The following is a 21,792-nucleotide window of genomic DNA, read 5'->3' as shown; positions in this document are numbered from 1 at the left end:
CAAGCTGCTGTCGGGGGAAGGGGGAAGACAGACACACCGCTCTTGGGAGTCTCCCGCCTGCTACTTTTTCAAACTGGGATATCATTCTCTGTAACCCAAGTGCAAACATATTAAATGAAGTGCACTGAAAGAACTCTTGGGCTATTTTAGACAGTGCTTCTGTTCTATTGAAATGAGAGTGCTTGGCGCCATGTGTTTATATAAGGAGACCGTATCTTTGCCTTAACACATCCGTAGTTTGTACTTGTTGGATTCGCACATGCTTCCTTTAGGAAAATAATTTTACATAAATACATAGTTTAGAATCAATAATTATGACTCTACCACCAAATATATGGAATGCCTCTAACCATTCAACTGTTTTCTAAATTCCATACATGGTCATTGTAATTACTTCTCCAATTCCCAAGGCTCCTTCTTGCTTTCTCCAATGTTCTTTGCCCTCCTGGCAAATATTTCACCTGGCTCTGGCACACATGTTAGCCAACTGCGGTCTCAGGGCCAACAACAGGGTGCTGTGACACCAAAACTGTGACAATCTTGCAGCAGAGGCTGCAGGTGAGGTGACACACGAGTTCTCTCCCCACCCCATCTCGGTCCCCTCCTCCCGGGCGCATGCTCTCTCCTCCACCCAGGGATTTAACAAGGTTAACCATTCACAAGGTTTACTCAGTTATAAAACAGGGTGTCTGCACTGGCTGCTTCTCCCACTTGCAGTAGCCACTCAAAGGCCTTCTGAACGTCCTCACTCTGTGGCGTAGCCACAATTTCCGTTTACTGACAACAGATCCCCTTTCGCTATTTCCTTGAAATGATACTTTTTTTCATTCAAGTCCAAAGCCTTCATCCACACCTTTATCGTCTTTTAAAAAATCATGTCGTCTATGAGTGATCCTTCTGTCCATTTCCCCCAGTCCCTTCTCCACAGCACCTCCTCTCCAAAGCTGTGTTCCTCCAGCTAACGGCGAAGAAGTCATTGAGCCATTCCCAGTGGTGGTGGAGAGGTCCCGACTGTGTGGCTTTAGAATCCAGAGGCTCATCTTTGTGGAAGACTGAGTTTCCTCACTTAGACCATAATTTGTGGATGGGCACCTGGGTGTATCTATCTGTCAGCTCATGTCATCAGTAGAGGGGTGGGGACAGGGCATGGCCCAGAAGGTCCAGGCCCAACAGAGCAGAGGGGGACGTTTGGACAGGAGACGAGGGGATTTTACAGAGGGACCTGCCCCCACCGCCTTTGCTTAAAGCCTCAGCACGGGGACAGCCAATATTAGAGTAACCGTGGGAGACAGGGCCATGGGAGGAGGGCGTACAGCAGGTGTGTGTCGCCGTGGCCTGTGGGAAGCAAGTCACCAAGTCCCCCTGCCTCTTTGCCCTCAGAATGAAGAGGATGTGTGACAGGAGAAAGTAAGGGGGTTGGGGTGCGAGCATGATGGGTTGGGATGTGTCCATGGCTGAGCTGGTGCTGTGAGTGACACATGTGACAGGTGACACAAGGGACACAAGGGACAGTGAGTGACACACGAGATAGGTTTTACCTATGGGCTGTCAAGGGGAAGAAAGCTCAGAGGAATGCAGCCTCCCCACAAGGATGTTACTCTTTTATCCAGCTTCCCAGGGGACAAACTGTGGCTTCCTCCCCTCCCCGCAGCAAGACCACGTGGTGGTGGCAAGTGCCAGCACTTCCTTTGTACCAGCCCCCTCCCCCCACAGGCAGCCCAGAGTGTGCAGGGCGGCCTCCCACTACCATCCTGCTCTCCCTTCTAGATGCCAAATGAGCCCTACGACCTGCACCCCTCAGCCAGACCAGCCTGGCCCGCGTGGCATGGCGGAGGGAAAACCTCAATACCCCACACCACCGGTGGGGGCGCTGTGAGCAGGACAGGTCTGAGGAGCCACAGGGAAGGGAAGCCTAAGGCCCCCTATCCCTGACCGCCCAGCCAGGTGGCCCATTTGCCCATATAACGTCCAAATCCCCCGTCCATATTAGCTTTTCCTTCCATTTCACATTTTGATGTCCCAGTTGACCTTGACCTGTCTCCCCACTCCCCCAACATCCACCAAGAGTGCCCATAAGAACTGTCATCACCATAAATTCTACTCTCCCTTCTTTAGTGCATTCCTTGTTTTCCCCTTCCCCTGGCTTGCTTTGCCCGGGTTTTACTTCCACCAGCCCTAGACTCTCCAGAAAGCTCATTATATCTTTTGACGCTTGCGGGGCTGACGCTGGATCCAGCCTCGATTGTCCCTCTCCCCAGGCTGCCATTCCTTGTTCACCGCTTATATTCACTCACATTTCCTTACGACAGGTTCCCCAGATCTAACAGACCCCCAGCACCACTCACACCCTCCTCCCGCAGGAGGACACCGGTCCTGGGGCTGGAGACAACACACTCATCTCAGTAGAAGCCACCGCTAAGCTGCAGTCGAGGTTCTGGTTCATCATTTCCCAGAAGTGCTGCCTAAGTCAGCCAGGGGCTTCCGCACTAGGATCCCTTCCCTGCTCCGGAGGCCACCCCGGACCATGAGGCCTGCCACTGGATCCCTTGAAGCTTCATCCTTTGCCTGGGATCCGAGAATTAACGCTCATCAACACAACCTCCTCAGTTCCCATGTACCATAAAGAATACCTCTGTTAGCTGTGGCTTCTCCTTCAACATCTAAACCTGTCCGATTTTATTTTTGGGGCCCTGGATGACCTCGATCCTTTGTACACAGAAGGTCCAGGCGTCAGCAGGTCAAGTCTTTATTCTTGTGTTTAAATGCATGCTGAGCTGGATAGAGGACAAGGGCCCTCACCTGGGAGCTGTCATGGCTGAAGATGACGGAGCCAAGGTCCCCACAGTTATAGTGTTTGATGAGATCCTCCGTCGTGTAGGGGATCTGAAGGCTGCCTGCTCGAAGGCTCTCCTGCTGCAGGAGGGTCTGGTTCAAAGCAAAGATGACCTACGGGGAGAAAACACAGGGCCCTTTTAAGTTCACTGATACAGCAATCACGAGCTGCCATCTTATTTCTTTTGTCCAAGGTTGGCAATGGCCTCACCTCTGCGTTTGTTGTGTAAGGACATGGACACTGCTGCTAAAAAAGGGAACTCAAATCCCTGGGCGGTGTCCAAAGAAAAGGAGGACAGCCCTGCCCAAGCTGACCCCTTGTGGGTCACACTGGAGGAAGTGCCTTAAAAAGGGACACCGACCGCCTGCCTGGTGAAGAGACCAGAGAAGGGCTTGAGGTGAATGTCTGAAGGAGGTGGGGAGGAAAGGCAGGAGGCAGCTGGAGACACACAGACAGGGACAGACCGACAACAGCTTCCCTTACACGAAGGACTGGACAGGAAAGTACACACGACATCCACGAGTCTGTTCTAACCGTCAGTGTGGCGTGTGCCGCCTGATGGAGTCACTGGGTCGGTGGGACGTTAATAGAAGTTATGGAAAAGTGAGAAACGAGGGCCCAACAAAATCAAACAGGTTTATCTTCACGAGTTTCTCAGAGTCTCTGATACACTCACGTGAGCTGCGGTTCTTCCCAAGGGGAGAGTGTTTCCCAAGTTTATTTGAGGCACACATCACAAGAGAAGGGTTCCCTGGCACATCCTTTGGGAAAATCCAGCCTCGAGGAATTTTACAAAACAGTGGATTCTCCATGGCACTGGAGAGCTGGGACAGAGGGGGAAGTGGGATTCTGGCACCGGGGTGGGGGGGGGGAGGAAACGGGGCTCCTGACAACATTGAAGATGCCAAGGCACTTTCTCTCTCGCTGTCCCCGGGTGTGGATGCAGACATATCACCTTCAACAGCTGCCCTTCCACGTGCTGCCCCAGTAATCGGTGTACAGATACTGCCCGGCTGGAATATTCCCTCCCCATTTGCAGAAAAGCACACAGGCGGGGTCCATCTGAGCACTCTGAGAGGTCTTCAGCAGGAAGTTCTCGATTATCTGGAGACAACATATTACAGGTCTCAAGTCAGCAGATGACCCTACGCAGCCCCAACCCCCTTACTTTCTCCTGTCACACATCCTCTTCATTCTGAGGGCAAAGAGGCAGGGGGACTTGGTGACTTGCTTCCCACAGGCCACGGCGACACACACCTGCTGTACGCCCTCCTCCCATGGCCCTGTCTCCCACGGTTACTCTAATATTGGCTGTCCCCGTGCTGAGGCTTTAAGCAAAGGCGGTGGGGGCAGGTCCCTCTGTAAAATCCCCTCGTCTCCTGTCCAAACGTCCCCCTCTGCTCTGTTGGGCCTGGACCTTCTGGGCCATGCCCTGTCCCCACCCCTCTACTGATGACATGAGCTGACAGATAGATACACCCAGGTGCCCATCCACAAATTATGGTCTAAGTGAGGAAACTCAGTCTTCCACAAAGATGAGCCTCTGGATTCTAAAGCCACACAGTCGGGACCTCTCCACCACCACTGGGAATGGCTCAATGACTTCTTCGCCGTTAGCTGGAGGAACACAGCTTTGGAGAGGAGGGGGAGGGGCAGAATGAAGCCCCTCTCAGGTCTGCCAGGCCCCAGGCCAAGGTCTCACACATTGTCTCTCAATGTCTCACACATTGTCTCTCAATGTCTCCTCCAAACCAAGTTCTCAATCTCTGCTTGGCTCACAAATACGTGCTGATGGATTCTGCTCTTCTCCTAAAGCTATTCAGGACAAACCCAGGTTATCGGCTGCTTACACACCTTCCTCCGAGAGTTTCCATTGACTCGCAAATGCTTTTCTGAAGGTGTTCTTATATTTAGGTATTTAGAGAAGATTGAGCCACCCATCCTGCTGAACGGGCAGATCGGCAAAATGAAGAAGACTGGGTGGCCCGCCTGGCAGGTTAAATCAGGCCTTTGTTTATTCAGTTCCTTTACAATGTGGTCAAATGTCATTTACCCTAAAGACATTTCACCTGTCCAACAGGTTTCCAAAGCCTCTGCTGGGATGTTTATCTTTGCTCCTTACGTTTACTTTTGATGATCAAGCTCCATGCAACCAGAGGCAGGGCCCTGAGGCACTGCTGGAGGGGTCTTCTTTGGGGCCAAACCAGGGGGGGCCTTCTGTGTGTGCCTCGGCAGCTGTAGGAGGTACCTACCCCTCGTCCTCTGCAGCCAGTCTCGAGGCCCCAGAGCAGGAGTCAGAGAGCACAAGACGGAGCCACAAAAACAATACACAGCCCCAGACTCAGCCGGCTGAAACCGTGGAGGTCCAGACCCAGCTTCCTCAGAGACCTACTGTGGCACCTCGAAAGGCCCCGCTCAGTCTGACAGGAGTCATGATTGTTGGTCATTCTTAGGCAATTCACTCTCCTTGCTGAGCTTGGCAAAGTCGGAGCCAGTCTGAGAAATCTGGGGTGTCAGGATGTGACTCACAGATTAGCAAACTCCTCGGAAACAGCCGTGTTCGGTCACGTTGAGCACGGGGGTCTCTCCCAGGAGGTTGATCCTGATGGGGCGTTGTCACTGACCTAGCCTCCCCGCATTGCAGGATCTCACCTGGCACTGTTCCTGGGCAGCCTGTCCAACCGAGAGCCGAAGCAGGCGACCAGGAAGGGAAGGCAGGGCAAAGGAGCAAGTACAGGGTCCTGGCGGGGTGGCGCCCTCACCTCATCCCTAACCAACTCCCTGCCACCCACCCCTCCTCCTCTCTATTCCACCAGTGCCTTTCCTTGGAGACTCTGCTAACATTTTCTCACGTGTTGTCTTAATTTCCTGGGGCTGCCCATAACAAAGGACCACAACCTGGGAGGCTGAAGCAATAGAAATGTATTGTTTCACAGTTCTGGAGGCCAGAAGTCCAAAATCAAGGTGCTGACAGGGCCATGCTCCCTCTGAAGGAATTAGGGAGGGATCTGCTCCAGGTCTCTCTCCAAGCTTCTGGTCGTTCCTCGTTCCTCGGCTTGTGGCTGCATAACTCCAATCTCCATATGGCACACTCCCCATGTATGTCTGTGTCCAAATTTGCCCTTTGTATAAGGACCCAGTCATATTGGATTAGCGCCCACCCCAATGACCTCATCTTAAATCATCTGTAAAGACCCGATTTCCAAATAAGGTCACATTCTCAGGTCCTGAGGGTTAGGACTTGAACCTAAGGATTTGGAGACACAAGTCAAAACGTGTCAGTCTCAGCTTACTCTTCTTAACAGTTCATATGAATATGGTAAAAGTTTCAAACAGTACGAAGAAAAAGAGCTCCCTCCTATTCCTGTACCCCAATCCCCCTCCCTAAAAACAACCACTGTGGCCAGTGTCTTGTGTATTTTTCCTGGGACAGTCTCTGTGTGTGAAAGCCGACAGACGAATGACACATGATAGACAGAGAAATGTAGAGCTATCTTCTCTGCTTTTCTGTTTGTGCTCCTTTGGCCTTGAAGCATTCAGACGCCTTTCCACAGACGAGTACTGAAGCTATCCACTGTAACTTAAGACAAAACAATCATGGGATAGAAAGCCGGGGTTTGGCAAACAGGGCTATCCCCCACGGTTTCTGAAGTACATGCAGCCTGAGACTTACCCTTATCCTTAAGATAACATTAATGACTACGGCAGATCACAAAAAAGGAAAAGGGAAATTTCTGACTGCCAAGAAAGGACAAAAATGAAGCTTTCCTCTCCAGGGAAAAGCAGGCTGGATGCAGAAGTCCAGGGTCGCCCCAGCAGTGTCCCCACTGCCCCCAACCCAAACCTGTCCTAGTATGGCAGGATCGTCGAGAGCAACGGCCGAGAAGGAATTCTCGGGATGCTGTACGGTGCAACTTAGTGGGTGTGTTTAAGTAGCGCGGGGACGGGCCCACGGGCACAGGGAGCTGCATGCCCGCTGTAGGAAGCTGGTAGTTACATGCTTGGTGCTCACAAGGGGAGGTGACGTCCGGGGCTATGAGATCGTCAACGTCTTCTTCGAATTTACGCTCATAAAACTACTTTCGTGGGATTTCTATGGTGCTTATAATTCAGTTCAGTATTAACCATCGGTGAGATTCACAGGCACTCACGAGATCCTTTATGAATGTAGCCACCAGCAAGTACTTGATCCTTACTGAAACTATGGGGGCTGTAGGACAGCCTTCCGGGCCAGAGGTGAGCCTGTTTCTGCCTCCCTCATCACCAGGACCTCTGCTCTAGGCTCAGGCTGACGCAGGCAGGCCCCAAGGAAAAATCCAGGCAATTGCACAGACGAAGATTTCAGACAATCCTACAAGGACTCAGGTTCATTTCTCCAAAATCTCAGATGAGCCTTCTCCTCCAGATACCCAGACGGCGTGATTTTCCCAGGAATCTTCTAAGCCAGTGTTTTCCAAACCACAGATGGCAACTCATTATCTACCACATCATTGTTGACATAAATCTCGGCATGCTCTCCCCACTGCTCTGGAGCTTGCTTATTTCTTTTAATCTTGAGCATCCGGGGGTGCCTGGGTGGCTCAGTCGTTAAGCGTCTGCCTTCGGCTCAGGTCATGATCCCGGGGTCCTGGAATCGAGCCCCGCATCAGGCTCCCTGCTCCTCGGGAAGCCTGCTTCTCCCTCTCCCGCGCCCCCTGCTTGTGTTCCCTCCCTCACTGTGTCTCTCTCTGTCAAATAAATAAATAAAATCTTAAAAAAAAAAAAATCTTGAGTATCCATCCATGCAGGGCATCCGGGGCTGCTCCACGCTTCATAACAGCCACCCAGAAACCACCAAGAGCCCGTGCAACCGCCCCCTACGGGCACCTTTTGTAACTACAGCTACGCTAGCCCGAACCACCACCTACATTCACCCGCCGGTGATTCTCTGTGCTGGCCGGGCTGGGAGTCACTGATGGAATGAAGTCAGGGCTAGAGTTTCAAGAACCTGAAGAAATGAATAGCAAACACATCCAACTCTTTAAAATGTGAACCGTCATCAGAAAGCCACTGGTGGGTGCTGCCCTGCAGTCAATTCCTGGCTCAGTTCTCCGACCCTGAATGCCAATTCTCCGCACCAGAGTTTCTGGAGTCTGACTCATATCCTCCCCAGGAAGGAGGTGGGCTTTGGGACCAGCATGCTTCTGAAACGGCATTGCTTCTACAGTCTTTTCATGCAAACAAAACTCTCTGTGGCCGAACCTAGAAACCACCGCCTAAAACATCATTTCAGAAGAAATCCACGTTCTCAATTCTCAAGTCCGGCTTTTGGAGTGCATGGGGGATGTTCCAAGAATTATGCTTCCTGTATGGTTACTGTCTTGCCAAGCTACTTGGGCTGATGCAGAACAACAAATTCTCTTAAAAATCCCTGAGCGGCAGATATCTTACATAGATCCCTGTCACTCACTGTCAGTCTTTTTGCCTGAGGGCCAAGCAAGGGGCGCTAGGGGAAAGAAGACAAGAGGCTGAGGACGTAAAGCACCTGGAGGGGTCAGCACAGTCACTAGCCTGACATACTCCCATCATAATTATAATAACAATAACAGCAGCAGCCCCGCCCCACCCCCCAGAGCGGCAGCCTGTCCTCTGGGAAACGGAGCTGCGTTTGGGGAAGAAGATTTGGCCCCCAGCCTAAGGGGTGCCCCCTGGGAGTGGGACAGAACAAAAGGGTGTGTGATGGCAACAAGTCACAGAGGGCAGTACGGGATTAACAAACACCCAGTGGGAGTCTAGGCGGACGTGGAAACCCCAGAGAGAGACGGGCCATCATGGCACTACCTGGCCCCCAAGCTACACTTTGCCCTGCCACTGAAAACCGGCGGTGCCAAGAGCAGCGAATCTGTGTTACAGCATTACCCGGCCCACGGCAGCCACACCGTGGGCACGCCCAGCACCTGGCGGGGGGTGCTGCAGCAGCCAGAATACAAGGAGAGCGTGTATTCAAGGACACGTCGTTGTTTGAGAGCAACGTTATCCTGATCAGCAGGAGAGAAGTGACCGATGTGCACAACCACATCCCAAATGGCGACCATGGGCGTGGCACCCATCAGCCCACCCTCCACGACCTAGCGCCACGCTCCTGGCCTGACCAGCCACAGACCAGGAAAAGCATGCTACACGTGCCACCAGGGGCCATCGGGGGCCACCAGGGGAAGGAACTAAAGGCCTCCAAGATCTTAGAGCTCAGCAGGCTGCTTCCCTTGCAACCTGTCAAGATTTCTATCCTTGACCACCTGAAACTGCAGCTACCCGTGAAGCTCGCAGCCGGCCATTCCTGCTATCTTCAGGGTACACAGGAGGACTTCCTTCCTACCTGCTGGGAAAAACTCATTTATCTCCTGAGGCCACTCATGGAGGGTCCTGGCGGAACCCGGGCCAACCCAGCTGAGATACGATGGACATGCCTGGGTCTATGACGGAGGACAAGCAGAGCCCCGTGGCAGGTCTCTGCAAACACACAAGGAGACGGGCTCAGAGCGCTTTGGGATGGGTCCTCGAAACCTTTGTTGTTCTCTCTGAGGCTCCCTTGGAAGATGCGTTATGCTTGGAAGGGCTCAGGGCCAAATAAGCCACCACTGGGGGACTTGCCACCTTGGAGAGTTTCCCAGGAATACTAGCACATGTGTGCAATCAGAAGTGTACAACGATGTTCCCTGGGGAACTGTAATATTGCTCTCCTTGGCACTGGGACTTTTCAATCAAAATTGGAATGTCCATATAGAGGGGATTCCTGCATTCAAGGGGAGACTGCACATAATGACCTCAAACACTCTTCCACTCGGAAGCATTTGATTTGCTCCATTTCAGAAAGAGAGGGGGGCAGACCCTTCTGGTCTCACATTCTGTCTCCTCTGTCTTCATTGTTTCTCCTCCCCTTGGCACAGGCCACAGAGCTCCATGGAGAAGGGAATCAGGTCAGGCGCCCATCAGGGGCCCCCATATGGTCCCTGTGCTGTCTGAGCCACCTCCTCTGCTCATGCTAGGGTGAGGGAATCCAAGGTACCCCCAAAAAACCTCTGTTCATGGAAGGGCCAGTGTATCCACCCTGAGCACATACTTCTCTGCAGTCCCGGGGCCTCCAGGCCCTGCCAGAGGGCCAACGACAGGGGCGGTGGTGGCTCGGGCAGCCACAGGACCGCAGCGAGAGCCGTGAGCATGGCAGCAACCAAATCCTTAAGCCCGGGACGGACGATGGAGCGATGACAGGAAGAGCCAGCAGGCGTCCAGGAAGAAGCATGGCCAAAAACGATCACAGCCTCAGAGAGTCCGAGCAGCGAGGAGGATGGCGGGGCAAGCTCGTCCTGGGAGGCTGCTTCCAGCACGTCACCAGGAGCCAGTCCCTCCCCAGAGGGCAGCAGGAGTGTGGCAACTGCAAAGACAACCAGTAAGCCCAACGTAGGAATAGCTCAATGTCCAGTGATCATCTCATTTGGGCAGAGTAAAGGCTCCACGAGGGAACGGGATGGAAGCCAGAGTCGCCAGGCCAGCGCTGAAGCCCAGAGAGACAGAAGGAAAACAGAGGCTAGAGCTCATGGTAGAAGGAGCTCCCGTCACCACACGACAAGTGCAAATCCCCACAGGTCAGGCAAGACAAGTCAACCCAAAGGTCATCTCCCTAACCAGCCGCAGAGGCAGCAGACGGGGTAAAAAAAGAGGCTGTTATGGGTTGACTTTTCTCCCCCCAAAAGATTTGTTCTAATCCCCATTACCTGTGAATGTGACCTTTTGGAAATAGGGTCTTTGCAGATGTAATCAGGTTAGGATGAAGTCATTAGGGTGGGCCCTAATCCATTAGGAATGGTATCCTTACAAGAAGGGGAAATGTGGACAGACACCCGCAGAGGGAAGGTACTGTGGAGGCGCGTGGTGAAAAAACAGGCGTGTGATGTTGGAGGGACGCATCCACAAGCCAAGAAAGGCCAAAATTGCCAGCAACTACTAGAAGCTGTATGAGGCAAGGCAGGATTCTCCTCTAGGCCCTTCAGTGGGAGCATGGCCCTGCTTACCTGACATCCTGACTTGGGACCTCCAGCCTCCAGAAGTAGGAGAGAATACATTTCTGTTGTTTTAAGCCATCAGTCTGTGGGACTTTGTTAGGGTAGCCCTAGGAAACAAATATAGGGGCAACAGACCCCACTCCTGCCCTCACCACAGCCCTGCCTGGAAGGATCTAGGGCATCTCACCAAGAGGAGGAGCCAATCTATGGCTAGGTCAGGTTCTGCAGGCGAGAGACCCAGGTGGGTAGGCTCTCAAAGAATTTGAAGAAGACAGCCCTACTACAAAAACGGTGGTCTCATGTCTGGGTGGAAGGAAATAGCGTCTCTAAGGCTGTGCTGGGGATCGGCGAGGGGGTCATTGTGGAGCCAGCAGAAGGTGGCAAGTGGCCGGGGATCCCAGGTATCTGATTCCTGAGACCAAGGAGACAGTAACGTTTGAGGCCAATTAAAGAGGAGTCAGAGCAGGAAGACCGAGGCTCATAGAAGTGGCCCAAGAGAGTCATCCCAGCTTTCTTTCCTACAGTTTAATTAAATAGAAAGGAAAACCATGGCATATGGGAATAAAACTCTCACATGTGGGTTCTAGGAGACTACTGTGAGAATGTTTATAGCAAAATAATTTGGAACAGCAAAACCCTGGAAAGAGCCCAAATGTCCATCAAGAAGAGAACTAAAAAAATTGTGGTAGATGCCACACAACAGTGAAAATGAATAGTAGCCACACACATTAGCATGGATGAATATCACACAATTTGGGTTAACCAGCAAGACACAGAAGAAAATATATAGTACAGTTCCATTTATAGAATAATTAAAAAACAAGACCAAACACCATATTGTTTAAAATACATACTTGATAAAACAGTAAAGAAAAATGGTGACTCCAGGTAAGGAGTGGGGAGTTTATACGGAGCAGTTACAAGGACAGTGGCAATCAGGATGAACAGAACCTAAGTTGGCTTAAATCATAGGGAAACAGACTGACACAGCAGAAAGCCAAAAGCAGTGGAGTGTGGTAAGGTCTGGGCTCCCCTGGTCTATGCACCTGCTTAATTTTTGGACCACCCTTATAACTAGAACATTCAAGTCAAGCCAGGGCAAACAAACACCTCTGCTCTAACCTCTCCTCTCTTCCATCTATTTGGGCCAGCTTAGGACACATGCTCATACCTACACCAATCGGAGAAGCCAGAATTCTGCATGCTGATTGGCTTAAAACCAGGATCCTGAGCCAATCACTGACAAGATCGGCTCCAGAACAAATCACTGACAAGATCGGCTCCTGAACCGATCATTCCAAGACGGACACTTGGAGTAAAGGCAAGTAAGGTGGCAAACTACTGGATTCAGAAATAAAATAAAATAAAATAAAAAAAACCAATGCTGTCCCGGTTTCTCCTGTTAGGGTGACAAGAATGCCTAAGAATAAAACGAGGCAAGAGGAACCAAGGGTGTAAAGATGTATCAACGGGGATGGAGTATAAAAGCGTACTGAGTAGGTACAAATACGCCCAACCACTTAGGGTGGTAGGAGCAAAGGTAACCGCGAGCTTCTATCAAAAGTCTGTTATGCACTGGGTCCTCTACAGAGGTTCTCTAGTTTATTCCTCACTACAATGATGTTTGTTTCATCAACCGTATTTTACAGATGAGGAAAGGGACTCAGGTTCAGTATCTTGCCCCAAGTCAAAAAGATAAGAAATGAGGAGGGAGCCAGGATTCAATCCCAGTTCCATGGCCTCCCGAGTTCATGCTCTCTCCGGTGAGAAGCTGGGTGGATGGCAGCAAGACCAGCCTTGACCTCTCCAAGGTGTCTAAAGCCTACTTCTTCCAAGGCAAGGCCCGACTTCTTAGGACCCATGCACCTCTAAGCAAGGACAGGCAGTATACCTACTTCTCCTGAATGCCCTATCCTGGTTATAACAGTACCACTCAGGTAAAAAGATTCAGAGACAGCCTCAAAGTCACTCTCTGTGTCTATTAACAAATGTCCCTCACCCAGAGATCACTATGTGAGGTCAATCCTCTTATTTCAGACCCTCTCTCCTGCGAGGCAGATGAGAGATGCCAAAATCACCATGCTCCCTCCTCTCCCAACTCCCTAACCAAACCACAGCCCCTGAAGGGACAGCCCTACATAGGACATGTCTGTCCACTGCCCCCCCCAAGCCATGCCCATGACAACTAGGTGGACATCCCGTCAGTGACACAGCACCATCAGGCTTATGGCCAAGGAGTACATCTACCCCACAGAATAGACTCAAAAATCATCCACAAGCAGAAAATCTCTAGGCCAAATGCCAAGTGCTTTGTTTTGAGTATTGGTTAAGATTTCAAGAAGGGTAGGAGACAGGAAGAAAGGAAGAACTATTGGAAATTATTACAATTAGCATAGAGTTTCTGACAGCACAGAGACTTGAAGGGACTTTCTTTTCCCCTCTGGAAACAGAGTGAGCCAGATGGATGTCTGCTTTCATATTGTGCTTGCTTCTACTGCCTTTTAAAAAAAGTATCAGTCCACCCCAAAACATGTCTTATCAGCTGCATACTCTTCTCCATCCCTCCAATGACACATACTCACCCCATCTGCACTGTCTTCGGAAAAGTAACAAGCTTACTACCGGACAGTCTACTCCAGTGTTCAAATGCCACCCTTCCTTCCTGCTACCCGCCCCCACCCCGTCCCGCTACCGCCCCCACCCCACCATGTCTCCCCTTCCGCTCTCCCCTTGCCTCCCTACAGTCCTTCTCTCTCCCTTTCTTTCTGGGCTGTGGAAAAAATCGATTAACCTCCCTGTCCAACATTTGCAGCATGCTTCTTTCTCTTTCCTGAGACTTCTTCAGCTGTGGGGAGACCCAGGTCCCGATTGGGGTATTGTTGCGGGAGCCCATGGGCTGAAGGAGCGGGCAAGGGGGTTCGAGTCCGGCAGATGCCTTTTTTGTCAAAGACAAAGGCCCCCCATCGAGCCTCTCCACTTTCCAGCACTTTCATCCCCCTCAGATCAGAGGGCTGCTCTGCATATGAAAGGCACCGCCCATTATGCGGCTCACATTAGCCCCGCACCACCCCACCAGCCTCCCAGCTCTGTGAACAAAGGGGCTCGCATCTGTTCAGGCGCAGGCCTCACCTTCTGGGGCGGTGGGTTGTCGTGTCTTTTTTCTTAGTTCACTCTTGAGAGCCATTCAGCCCCCTTGTAGTTGGAGAGCAGTAGGGGAAGGTCTTCCTTGTCCTCAGAACATTCCGCCCTGATATTGTTTCGAGCCCCCCTTGAGGATTTCTGGTCCTTGCCTCTCCCATCTCACCTGGGTATCCAGGCAGTGGGGATGTCCTCCTCCAGCTCATTTATTTTCTCCCTTCCAGCGACTCTGTAAAACCCCTCCTCCTTCTCTACCCGAAAGGAGTCTATTCCCATGGAATAGTCTAGACTGGCCCCTCAAAGCAAGATGGTGAGAAATTCTGCTTCTTTTCTTGTCACGTTAATACACGCTGCCTCACACGGGAGGTAAAGCCTCCACACACTTCTTTGGACACTGAGCTCTGCTTTCCAGGGGGCGGGGAGGGAAAGCGCCCTAAGAACTTGGACCTGGGCTCTTCACAGCAAAAGGACTCAAACATGAGGATGACAGAAACCGATCTTCCGTAACATTCCAACCTGCCCTTTGGTAAGTTGTCCTTTTGTAAATGAAGCTGGCTCCTGAGGAGCCTGAGAGCACATAGAGAGACCTGGCAGAACGCACCAGGCCGACCAGGACTTCCCTCTCTTCTCTGCCTGCCACCCCCTCAACACCCTCCACGCCTCTCCTCTCCTTTTCTCCTCAGTCAGGCCTCCTGCCCACTCTCTCTCCCTTCCACCCAGTCCGCATCCGGCCCTGATGTCAGATGGGCCTCCTGTCACAAACTGAACTGTGCCACCCCATCGCTTCTCGGCCTTTTGGCTCAGATCAAGTGTGAACTGTGCCACCCACCCACCCCCAAAGTCACATGATGAAGCCCTGACCCCCAATGTGACTGTATTTGGAGACAGGGCCTCTAAGGAGGTATTAGGGTTAAAGGAGGTCATAAGGGTAGGGCCCTGATCCGATAGGCCTGCAGTCCTTATAAGAAGAGGAAGAGAGGGACACCTGGGTAAGGAGGTATTAGGGTTAAAGGAGGTCATAAGGGTAGGGCCCTGATCCGATAGGCCTGCAGTCCTTATAAGAAGAGGAAGAGAGGGACACCTGGGTGGCTCAGTCAGTTGAGTGTCTGCTTCGGCTCGGATCATGATCCAGGGTCCTGGGATCAAGCCCCACATCGGGCTCCTTGCTTAGTGGGGAGCCTGCTTCTCCCCCTGCCGGCTGCTCCCCCTGCTTGTGCTCTCTCTCTCTCTCTCTGACAATAAATAAAATACTTTTTAAAAAATAAATATATAAATAAAAACAGAGGAAGAGACACCAAAGCAACCCCCAGCCTCACCGCACCCCCCCGACCCCCCCCCCACACACACACACACTGAGAAAAGGGCACGTGAGGACACAGGAAGGCGACCATCTATCTGCAAGCTGAGAGAGCCTTCACCAGAAACCAAACCTGGGCCCTGATTTTGTACTTTGACCCTCTAGAACTGCAAGAAAACAAATTTCTGCTGCTTACACTTCCCTGTATGTGGTATTCTGGAATGGCAGCCCCAGCTAACTAATACGCCTCCTTCCCCCAAATCCCACACAATGCTGAGGAACAGTAAGAACAAATACCAATCCCTTATCTCCAAGGCCTAGTGAAAGTTACCACCTCTGCTAAGCACTTTGGGAGGATCTCAGCCCCTCCCCAGAAATCTCCATCCTTTCAACTTCTATTGCCCTGAAAGGTCATTTTCCTTTACGTTTTTTAAAGTTCTGACAAGACATACAAGCTTCAAGAACAACAGACGATGAAGAATCATATGAAGAACCAAATTAAAAGCACAATAAAGCTAAGTGACTCACTTAGCCACACTCAGAACTGTTACTGGGGCTAATTAGGCATAAGTGGTAAGCAGTTCATCTAAATGGCTACACACTGTATTACTTCAAGAGTCCAACCCGCTCCTGGATGTTCTCTTATTTTGTATTTTCTCCAATATCCATTATCAGCTCTCTGTCACCGTACAAGGTTTCCCTTGTACGACAAACAAACTCTAGTCCACAGAGAGCCCAGTTCCCAGTCTCGCAGTGTCTCTCTCTTGCTGGCCCCAGGGCCTGGACTAACAGGGCTGCAGTTCTTAGCTAAGAGGCTAACTCCAGCAGCCTGCAGTAGTGACCAGGGTGGCAGCCCTATCCAGCCCACACTCGGCTGCCAGATGCACTGACCTGCAACACTGCTCTGGGAGCTCCCACTTCTCCCTGAAAACCGCTTGGTGTGCACGGAGATTTCCCAGCCTCACACTCAAACCCTCTCCAGCATCGCCCTCCGTCCCGCCCTACGCAAATGCTCATGGAGTCCACCCAGCCTGCCCCCATTTGGCCAGCACAGCCTGTTTGTCCCCGGGTTTGCCTGCCCTGTTGGCCCATTTGAAATATCTCCCTCGGTTTCCTCTGCCTGTCTCAATCCTAGCCTCCCCTGGAAAATCCAGCTCAATATTAAAGTAGCCTGGGGGGCATCTGGGTGGCTCAGTCAGCTGAGCATCCGACTCTTGGTTTTGGCTCAGGTCGTGATCTCGGGGTCATGGGATCGAGCCCTGCGACAGGTTCCACGCTCAGCCCCGTGTCTGTTTGAGACTGCCTCTCCCTCCCTCCAAGGTCCTTGTCAGCCCCTCCTTTTGGGCTGCCCCTCCCCTTTCCACCTCACACATTCTTCACCTCTCCCAACCCTCCCTTCCCCCCCCCCTTTCCCTGCTCTGCTGTGGGGTGTGACAGCTCAAAATATAGGTATTCTTGCCTCGAAGGTAGGAAAGAGAAACAAGAGGTCCGGGACGCCTGGGTGGCTCAGTCAGTTAAGCGTCTGCCTTCGGCTCAGGTCATGATCCCAGGGTCCTGGGATCGAGCCCCGCATCGGGCTCCCAGCTCAGGGAGGAGCCTGCTTCTCCCTCTGCCGCCACTCCCCCGGCTTGTGCTCTCTCTCTGATAAATAAATACAAAAGAGAGAGAGAGAGAGAAACAGAGGACAAGGAGAAAGAGAGAAGGAAATAAGCAATAAGCAGAAGAAGGGAGGATCAGTAAATGGATCCTGGTAGCACAAGACTGGAGTTTTCTTCTTGCTTTTCTGGTCTATTCCTCGGAAATGAAGTGGAAAGGCCAGACAGAAGGGGCTGTATTAGTTTGCTGGGGCTGCCATAACACAGTACCACAGACTGGGTGACTTAAACATCAGAAATGTATTTTCTCTCAGTTCTAGAGGCTGAAAGTCAGAGACTACGGTGTCGGTGGGGTTCATTTCTCCAGAGGCCTCTCCTCATGGCTTATAGGCCGCTGTCTTCTCTCTGTGTCTTCACATGGTCCTCACTCCTTATGTGTCTGTGTCCTAATGTCCTCTTCTTATAAGGACCCCGGTCATATTGAGTTTGAGGCCATCCTGGTGATCTCATTTTAACTTAATTACCTCTTTCAAGACCCTATCTCCAAATACAGTCACAGTCTGAGGTACTTGGGGTTAGGGCTTCAAAATATGAATGGGGGGGGGGGGAGACACAATTCAGTCCATAATAGAAACCCAGGGTAGAGCTGCAGAATTTGGGCAAGGTGACAAGAACAGGAGTCCAAAAGGAGGAGCTGAAAAGGACATTGCAAGTTCAAATCCAGGAAGGAAGGCGGGAGCAGCAGGGGAGTGGAGGGAGGGTAGGGCAGGGGCACAGGCAGGTGTCAGGCCCCTGAGCTTGGGTTCAGTCACAGATTGTCTCAAATGTCTACAAACATGTTCCCTCTGCCCAGTGCTGGAGGACTTTTGACCCTACAGCATCTCAGAATCACTTCTGGGCCTGGGCTGGGTCTACAACATCAGCGGTCTCATCAGACGGTGTCCAGTTTATGACCATGACCGCTGCAAATGCAAACATGGCTGCCCGGTCCCGGGCAAACTGGGGGCCCCACTGAAGCCCCAGACAGCGCAGAGCATCCCAGAGCTGTCCCCTCCCTGAGAAGTCAGTCAGCAGCACCCCACGAGGATATTCTGTTCAGTGATAAGCAACATCGCCTACCCAACGTACCTGCCGAGAGCAGAGGCTCGCCTGGAATGGAGTCAGGGACCCCAGGGATGGGGTAAGGCGACCCCTCAGATCTCTCCTGTTGTCATCCACATTTTATGATGCCACAGCCTTTGCTGAGGCTGGCACCAAAGCCCCACTCGCTCCCTTTGAAGGCCTGAATGACCATGAAAGGAAAGGAAGGGCCTCATGGAAGAGTGCGGGGAGGAAAGGCAGCACAAAATGTGTCGGGAGGGATAATGGAGAAGCAGAGAAGACGTGCCATGATGCCCAAGGTGTGACACTATACAACGCCACCAACGTCCCCCTCCAGAGTCCGGGGCAGCCTCCCTCCATCGCTGGGCCACAGAGTACCTCATCCTGCTGAGACTTTGGCTCCTTGCAGGGCCCCAGGGAACAGCTGGTTCGGTCCCACCCAGTTCCTTCCCCTTTCCCTTCCCCCATCTCCTCCAAGCAAGGTAGACTCTGCCTCAGCCACCCCTGCTTGGGAGGTGGACTGTGGAGGAGGGACAGAGGGCTCACACTCTCCCACCCCCTCCTAAAGAGATATGCTGGGACTTATTCCTAGAGTCTAGGGGCGGCCTGGAGCTGATCCACCATGAAAGAACTGGCTGCTGGGGCGTCAAAGAAGCGCTCTGCCCCCAGCCTAATTCACCAGGGAGGAGGCAGGGACATGGAGCAGAAACGAGACCACAGCATCCCTTGAAGTGCTTCTCTTATGACCCCAAAGGGAGCGGGGGTCAGAATGCCAGCAGCACGTGTGGTGTCCACGCAAGTGCACAAGAACACCGCCTTTTGTTTAACTTCACTTTGGACTTTAGAGAGGCAGCCCAGAGCCAGGGGATGACGGGATCGCCACCAGCTTTGTCTTTGAATCCCTAAAATAAGAAACAGAGGACCTAGCCCATGCTGAGTGCTGAAGAAATATGTTCCAAATAAAGACCAGTTGTTAAAAAAAAAAAAGGAAGAAGACTCAAATCCTGAGCAGGCCTATTCCCAGGTGGAAACATAGAGCTCAAGTCTCTGGAAGCTCGTGAAAATCACAGCCGGCCATAAGGTACACAGTTGATTCAATTTTCCACTTCTGGTCCAAAAATAAGAAAGCAAAAGGGAAGGCCAAGGTGAAGAAATGCCGTGGAAGACCTCCCTGGGTGGGCTAATGGTCCAGCCTGGACTTCCCATGTCTGGAGACAGTGTCCTTCACAAGGGCTATGTTGACGCTCTGTGTGCAAGCAGGCCCGAGGCTGATTCAGGGGCGAGATGTCACAGGCTCCTAGAGCATTTACCCTGACTGCAGCACTTCACCCCGCTATGCATAAGAACATGACACTATCACAGAACAACGGTGCGAAAGAATGTAAAAAAGCATAAGAGTGAAATAAAAACGAAAAGATTGCACATACTGTGTATTTTAACCAGCTGGTCTTAACACAGTTAGAAAGGCTGTATTCACCTCCTTTAAGTAATTAGCACACACTCATGTTGTGTCCCATTACAGCCACAGCATCTACAAGCTCACGGTGTGCCATTGGCCTCACTGGCACGCTCTGCAGCAGCCCGCCCACTGTCCTATAACCACTCGTGAGCCCCTCCTGGGCACCAGGCACTGCGCTAGAAGCCAGGGTACGAGGACCACGAGAGCATGGCATAGCCTTCGGGAAGCTGCGCCTTTGAGGGGCGCCAGGGTGGCTCAGTCAGTTAAGCGTCTCCTTCAGTTCAGGTCATGATCCCAGGGTCCTGGGATTGAGTCGCGCAACATCTTCGTTGTCATCTTTGTCAGGCCCCCTGCTCGGTTGGGAGTCAGCTTCTCCCTCTCCCTCTGCTCCTCCCCACTGCTTGTGCTCTCTCTCTCTCTCTCTCAAATAAGTAAATAAATAATCTTAAAAAAAAAAGGAAGGAAAAAAAAGGCTGGACCTCTGAGAAAGGCTAACTGCAGTCATCAGGGCTCCAGCAGAGGCTTCTACAGGAACGCTAAGAACAGTGGAGGGTCAACTCTGGCTTTGGGAATTCTTCACGGAGGAAATAATGTATAAGCTTAATCAGCTAGCCTGAGGAACAGCATGAGGAAGGGTTCCCGGCAGAAGGGACAACGTATGCTGAGGCACAGCTCACTTGTCTTGAAGAGGTCACTATTAAGAGTGTTTGAGCTCACAAACAAATCTGCCTATATTTTAGAAACCACTTCCCTTTTAGGGAGCATATGTGTATATATATTAAGTTTTATATTAACATAAATATATATATATTATATATATATATTAAGATTTTATTTATTTATTTGAGAGAGAGCACACACGCACATGAGTTGGAGGGGGGTGGCAGAGGGAAAGGGAGAAGCAGACTCCCAGCTAAGCAGGGAGCCTGACGCCAGGCTCGATCCCAGGACCCTGAGATCATGACCTGAGCCGAAGGCAGACACTTAACCAACTGAGCCACCCAGGTGCCCCAAGAGCTCATATATTTTTTTTCTAGGCCTTTACTTTAAGCCAAACCTACCCAGGAAAAATAAAATGTCAAGATCTCCATCTTCAAGCACATTCCATTTCCATTATGGAAAACGTGAAAAAGTCACCCATCAGTATCATGATCAATTTCAAAGATGAGACCATCTGCTTTTACTGAAATTTATGACTAGGGAGCAGGAACTTCCTCAGCAAGTCAGACTTGTGAATCTGGCAGGTGGCAGCACTGAGAAGCGGAAATGGATTAGAAAACTGGAGTCTATGGGCCATACCCACACCCTAAAGTCGCCAGGTCTCGGCTGATCTCGGAAGCTAAGCAGGACTGGGCTTGGTTAGTACTTGGATGGGAGAAAACGGGCGACCAGAGAGCCCAGGCCAGCCCTGCTCAGTCTCACCGTGACCCCAAGCCATCCACCAGGGTTATTCTAACAGGAAACTGACCCCCATGGGGCCTCTGCTCGCTGACCCACCAGCTCTCTTGCCATAGCCTCTGGGAACAGAGACCTGTGGAGAGGCCTGCAAAGTACGACAAAACAATGCACCCCATGCTTTCCTAGGATTGGGCTATCCTGGGCCTGGCCGGTCCACACCCTCCTAAGAATCTGACCTTAAGTACTCAGGAGGCTTTCTCAGACCAGCCAGCACCTCCCCAGCTCATGCCTCTCCTCCATCCATCTGGCCCTTAACAGCCAGAGATGGAGACACACGGACGGCATCCCTTCCAGGAATCTGCCCTGCCAGGGGCTGCCTCCACCACTCTGCCCCGCCTGGACCAGAGCTCCATCCTAGAGCCAATGGTTTCTTCTCTTTGGGAACGGATCCATCGAAAGCGAACTTGCTCCAAAGAAGAAAAATCCCCATCTTCCCAACACACCAAAACTGTGACTCAAGAAATGCACTCTTTCGTAAGACTCAGGAGGTATGTCCACTGGGCCCAAGCCGTTGTTTAAGGTTTCATTTTGTGGGGGGCGGGGGTGGGGGAGGCTTTTCAGCAGAGAGAATGAGTCATTAGGGTCCTAGGGCAGAGGGCAAGAACTGGCAGTGACACCGGCTGCTGGAAGGGACGGCAGAAGTGACAGGTGAAAAGGCGAATATGAAATATGTTAGTGCCATCTATTGGCAAGAGTAAACAGTACCAGAAACGATTCTGCGCAACAACAATTCAGATCATGAGAACCCTTACGCATCATCTAAAGAGCACTCTGGGGTTGGCACAGGAAGTCCACATCCAACTAACTGCAGTATCTTGGGATCCAGAGAGCCCAAAGATGCAGGCTTTACATGTGGGAAGCAAAGGGCAATC

The 21,792-nt window shown here is 51.6% G+C and overlaps 1 protein-coding gene across 2 annotated transcripts in view; it reads right to left on the bottom strand.

The window, feature by feature from the left end:
• TRABD2A (TraB domain containing 2A) overlaps positions 1 to 21,792 on the bottom strand; it is a 51,843-nt gene that overhangs the window by 13,102 nt on the left and 16,949 nt on the right. The window contains exon 3 of one of the 2 annotated variants that reach the window (XM_028122491.2): positions 2,800 to 2,946. The exons of the other annotated variant lie outside the window; for it this stretch is intronic. Within the exon in view, the coding sequence (XP_027978292.1) occupies positions 2,800 to 2,946 (147 nt within the window). The remainder of the gene's footprint in view (positions 1 to 2,799; positions 2,947 to 21,792) is intronic. 2 annotated transcript variants of the gene reach the window in all.

The sequence above is a fragment of the Eumetopias jubatus genome, unplaced genomic scaffold, assembly GCF_037043125.1.
Source record: "Eumetopias jubatus isolate StellerSeaLion01/CBP00866 unplaced genomic scaffold, mEumJub1_p1.0 scaffold_9, whole genome shotgun sequence".
Lineage (NCBI taxonomy): Eukaryota > Metazoa > Chordata > Mammalia > Carnivora > Otariidae > Eumetopias > Eumetopias jubatus.
This window is presented reverse-complemented; position numbering and strand designations above follow the sequence as displayed.